At 50.1% G+C, this 5,203-nt stretch overlaps 1 protein-coding gene across 1 annotated transcript; it reads left to right on the plus strand.

The window, feature by feature from the left end:
- Positions 1–1,137: 1,137 nt before the first annotated feature.
- LOC106308489 lies at positions 1,138–1,749 on the plus strand. Its single transcript, XM_013745650.1, has one exon. The coding sequence runs from the start codon at positions 1,138–1,140 to the stop codon at positions 1,747–1,749; it is 612 nt and encodes a 203-aa protein (XP_013601104.1).
- Positions 1,750–5,203: the final 3,454 nt, after the last annotated feature.

Genomic DNA, 5,203 nt, shown 5'->3' on the forward strand with positions numbered 1-5,203 from the left:
ACGTCGACGGATCGTCCACAAACAAAGGATCAGGAGCAGGAGTCCAACTGCAGTCTCCAACAGGCGAGCTAATCAGACAGTCATTCAGTTTCGGCTTCACCGCTTCAAACAATGAAGCAGAATACTAGTCGTTGATCGCAGGACTACGACTCGCTAAGGCAGTCAAAGCAAAATGCCTCAGTGCATACTGCGACTCACAACTAGTTACCAGTCAGTTTAGCGGCGACTACGATGCTCGTAACGAACGAATGGGTGTGTACCTCAAACACTCTCTAGGGACTTCGAATTATTCGAACTCACCAAAGTCCCCAGAGGAGAGAACGTGTGCGCCGACGCCCTCGCTGCCTTGGGCAGCAGGCTACGCGATCAGGTGAAACTGACCATTCCCGTCCACAAAATCGACAAGCCATGCATCGAGCACCCGCCTAGCAAAGTGACCATCGTAGCGCCTATAACCGAAGCCATCCCCATGGACGAAGACCCCACAACAGAACAAATTGAAGCTACCGACTGGAGGACAGAATTCATCAACTATCTGGTCGACGGAAGTTTACCCCCCGAGAAATGGATTGCAAGACGGCTCAAGACAAGGAGTGCCCACTACGTCGTTTTGGATGGAGAACTCCATCGATGGACCGCAACCAAAGTGCTTCTGAAGTGCATCAACGGCGAGGAGACGCACCTTGTCATGGCCGAAACGCATGAAGGCACCGCGGGAAACCACTCCGGAGGTCGAGCACTCGCGTTAAAAGTCAAAAGCCTTGGCTTTTGCTGGCCAACAATGAATGCAGACTGCGAAGCTTACGCCCAGCGATGTGACCAATGCCAGCGACATGCCTCGACAATCCACTCCCCGACGCAGTTGCTGCGAACGATAACTGCTCCATACCCTTTTATGCGATGGAGAATGGACATAATCGGCCCTATGCCGAGCTTTTGACAGAAACGTTTCGTCCTAGTTTTGACAGATTACTTCTCAAAGTGGATCGAGGCGGAAGCCTTCGCTAGAAAAACAGAAAAAGAAGTTCAACGGTTCGTGTGGAAGAACATCATCTGTCGCCACGGCCTACCTTACGAAATAGTTACTGACAACGGTTCCCAGTTCATATCGAACAAGTTCCGAATATTCTCCGAGAGATGGAGAATCCGACTCAACACAGCGAGTCCGCGATACCCGCAGAGCAACGGTCAAGCCGAGGCATCCAACAAGATCATAATCGACGGTTTGAAGAAACGCCTCGACTTGAAAAAGGATGCTGGGCCGATGAACTTGACGGTGTTCTCTGGTCACATAGAACAACTCCTCGAGGAGCAACGAAATCAACTCCTTTCTCAATGGCACACGGAGTCGAAGCTATGGCCCCCGCCGAAATGAACGTAACCAGTCTACGACGGTCAAGAATGCCGCAGAACATTGAACTCAACAGCGACATTCTCTTCGACGCTCTGGACGCTATAGAAGAGCGCCGCGACCAAGCCCTGCTCCGCATCCAGAATTATCAGCATCAGATCGAAAGCTACTACAAAAAGAAGGTCAAGTCTCGACCTCTCGAACTGGGCGATATAGTGCTCCGCAAAGTGTTCGAAAACACTTGGGAGTTGAATGCAGGCAAGCTCGGAACGAACTGGGAAGGGCCTTATAAAATTGCTCAAGTCGTTAAACCAGGAGTCTACCGACTCGAGACGTCGACTGGCGAACCCCTCCCTAGAGCATGGAACTCCATGCACCTCCGAAGATACCACTCTTGAGAAAATGTCAAACGGTCGAGCATCTGCAAGTCTTACTCGATCAAATCTCCGACTCAACGAGTGAATGACAACTCCGTCACTTTCACTCGTTAAAAAAAAAAAAAAAGTGAATGCGCTCCCACTGCCACTTTCACTAATCCAAAAATGAACTACGGATGACTTGATCCTCTCCTAGAGGTACGTAGGCAGCCTTAAATGGTTCAGCTATAACAAAACAATCTCCCAACAAGTAGGAGCGCGAATTGTTTTGAGCGAAGCTTACGCACGAGCACGACCTTGTCTCTCGGACGAATGTACTAGCACTCATGCCCACTAACGAGCATGTCCTGATCAGACACGTGCTCGAGGGATCCCCGGTCGTATCACGGTCTCAGCCGATGCGATCGAGACAACAACTTTCAATCATCTTATGATCCTTTAAAGCCAAGTTTGGCCAACCTAACATTTTTGGGATTACTTTAAGATCGAATGAGAACCACTGTCGTCTCGAAACAATAAACGATTGTCTTCGAATTCGAAAATTTATATTTTTCGAGGATTCGAACTGACGGCATAACGCGTCAAGACTCGATAAGACCGGACAATCGACTCTCTGGTTTAATTCGAAACACTGACCGACTCGCCAAATCAAAATCGTTAGAATCTAATGTCTGAAACACAATTTAGCGACTCTTCGAAAGGCAACTAACACTTCCAAGTCCACGAGACTGTGTTTCACGACTAAGGCAGACTTCGTTTTAAAAAGACAACTTCTAAAGTCTGAAACGAAAAACGGCCACAAAGTAAAAGGTTCAAAAATTACATCAACAAAAGCCTCAAGGGGCTAAAAACAGAAAATTAAAGAAGATCAACAACAACATTTGAGGTTAGTTCTCGACACGGTCGAGGTCTTCTGCGGCGACTCGAGCTTTGAGCTGATCTGAAGCGCCTCCAGCCTCGTCCGTTGTCGAAGCAGGCGGATTCTCAACCTCGTCGACCACTCCTTCCTCCGTTCCGTGTGGATTATCCCCGGGGATCCGGTCGTCCGATTTTTCACCACCCTCTTTTTCGGCTGAAGAGTCCGAGAGTTCGAGCAGGTCAACAGGCCCCGATCCCGCCTCCTCGACTCCCAAAAGAAGAGTCGGATTCGCGTCGATAACTCCGAGTATCGGGATCAATGACTCCTCACTAACAACGAGGTTGGCCATCGACGAAGCGGGGTCCAATACAAGTGGTGCAGTTTCATCCTTGGACCTTTAAACCCTGCTAACGACCTCGTGCTCCTGAATAGACGACTCACCGAGCTCTCTCCCAGTCGGTTCGTTCGACCTCTCGGTCGCCTTATCTCCCTGAGAACTAGTTGGAGTTTGGAGAGAAGTCGCGGTTCCTGCGTCAATTAGACCTGTGTTTGACCCGTACGGGTTGATCGCTGCCAAAACATTCTCGTTCAAGAAGGTGGACGGGAGATGAAGTAGAGACAGACAGAGAAGCTCTTCGGGAATCCCACCAACAGTTAAGCGCTTAGCCTCAGCTTCAAACTCCTTCTCCTGCTCTGCAAACAGGTCGATCGTCTCTTGCGGGATATCAATCCCACTCTCCTTGAGCGCTTCAAGACACTTCTTCATCCCAAAGGCTTGGCTCTGCAGGGATCTCGCCGTCTCGAAGTCACCACGACGCTTCTCGAGGTCTCGTATTTTAGCAAAACGGTGATTGCTCTTTACGACCATGGCTGTTTGAACACGGACTCGCTCATGTGTAACCTCATAACTTCGAGAGTCCCTTAACCGGTTGACCTCCTTCAGATGCCTTAAAGCCGTAGCCACTCTCCTCTCCTCCAAAGCAGCTTTATCTTTTTCCAAAGCAGCTTTCTCTCGTTCGAGTCCTCTGATCTTCTCGCCGGCATTTTTGAATTTGTCCTTCAGCTCCCCGAACCTCTCCATAAACTTCTCCTTCTGAGATTTCTTGTCTGCGAGTAACCGACTCTGCTCCGCTGCTGCCTTGTCGATCGCCGCCCTGAATTCACTCATCTTGCGGTTGAGAGCCGTGTCCCTCGCTCGCGCGAGTCTGTCAGAGTGCTTCAGCTTGGAGATGGTCTCTTTAAGGGCTGAGTCGTACAATTCAATGACGTAGTTCATGCTCCCATCGCTCTGCACAAACAAACGAGGATCAGAACCAGAAATCTAGAGAAGGCGAGACGAAGAGAGTAATCCTTACCAAAACCTTGGTCCTCGCCGCATCGACATATGCATCTTTGAAGATGAGATCTTTAATTGGAGGCACATCCTTGGCACCACCTCGAATTTGTTGGATAAGCTCAGCGCATTCCGACGGAGGGTAAGCAAGAGGGGTGTCGCCGTCATACTTGAATTCAACGCGATCACAGAATTTGATTCGACGTTCCTCCGAAGTTGAACCACCCCCCGTAGTCGCTGGAGGTGCCAGCAGAGGAGTCTTTGCAGCAGAAGCGGAAGCGTCACACTCACTGGAAGGTTTCTTCTTCTTTTCTAGCAGAACGCTTAGGGAACCGCTCGACTCAACGACAGCTCGATTCGCAGCCTCACGAGGAGAGCCCTCATGAAGGACAGGTTTGTGACCCTCAGAGTCCCCGACAGGTACCGACTGCCTCTCGATAGACTTCTTCCTCTTTTTCTTCTCCTTCTTCTTCTTCTTCTTCGAAGGTTCATCAGATCCGGTCCTCGCCTGGGCATCGATTGAAGCAGAAGAATCGGGAGCAGACCTTTTCTTCTTGTTACCGGCCGTCATCGATGGCTCAGCAGTCTCTCGTTCAGAAGACTGCACGAAATCCTCCCTCGAGGACTCGATATTAATCGGACCTACAGATGGTCATGGGGAAATAGCAAGAGGGGGAGGCCCTGAATGAGTCGTCTCACCAGGAGTCGTCCTACTAGGAGTCGTCTCACCAGGAGTCATCTGGCTAGGAGTCGCCTGATCAGGAGTCGTCTCACCAGGAGTCGTCCTACTAGGAGTCGTCTCACCAGGAGTCATCTGGCTAGGAGTCGCCTGATCAGGAGTCGTCTCACCAGGAGTCGTCCTACTAGGAGTCGTCTCATCAGGAGTCGCAGAAGATGTCTTTTTCACTCCGCTCAGCTTCTTCTTGATTAGTGCGCTCAAGTCTGGAAATTCCTTCATTTCCCTAGCTGCGTTGATCACCTTTTGCTCAGCACGATTGAATATCGAAAAGCGCCGCTTGTTGCCAGTAATCAAAGGTGGCAAATCGGATCTCCAGTCCCCTGCAAAAGGACGACAAGTCAAATCCGGATAAAGGCCTCGAGTGAACAGACGCGAGCCAGGAAAACCATGTAATCGTGAAAAGGAAACTTACTCTTCGAGACCCTGTCGATGGCTCTTCGAATCCTCTCAACGGTGATGTCTTTCCAGCTTACTTGAACACGCGATACGACGGCACGAGCGTTAGTAATGAACTCTTCTGGATAGGAGGCCAAATCTGGGTGAT

This window comes from Brassica oleracea, chromosome C8 (assembly GCF_000695525.1).
Source record: "Brassica oleracea var. oleracea cultivar TO1000 chromosome C8, BOL, whole genome shotgun sequence".
Lineage (NCBI taxonomy): Eukaryota > Viridiplantae > Streptophyta > Magnoliopsida > Brassicales > Brassicaceae > Brassica > Brassica oleracea.

Excerpts from the sequence above, each read along its gene's own strand:
- LOC106308489 (XM_013745650.1), top strand. The coding sequence starts at position 1,138 with ATGGAGAATCCGACTCAACACAGCGAGTCCGCGATACCCGCAGAGCAA.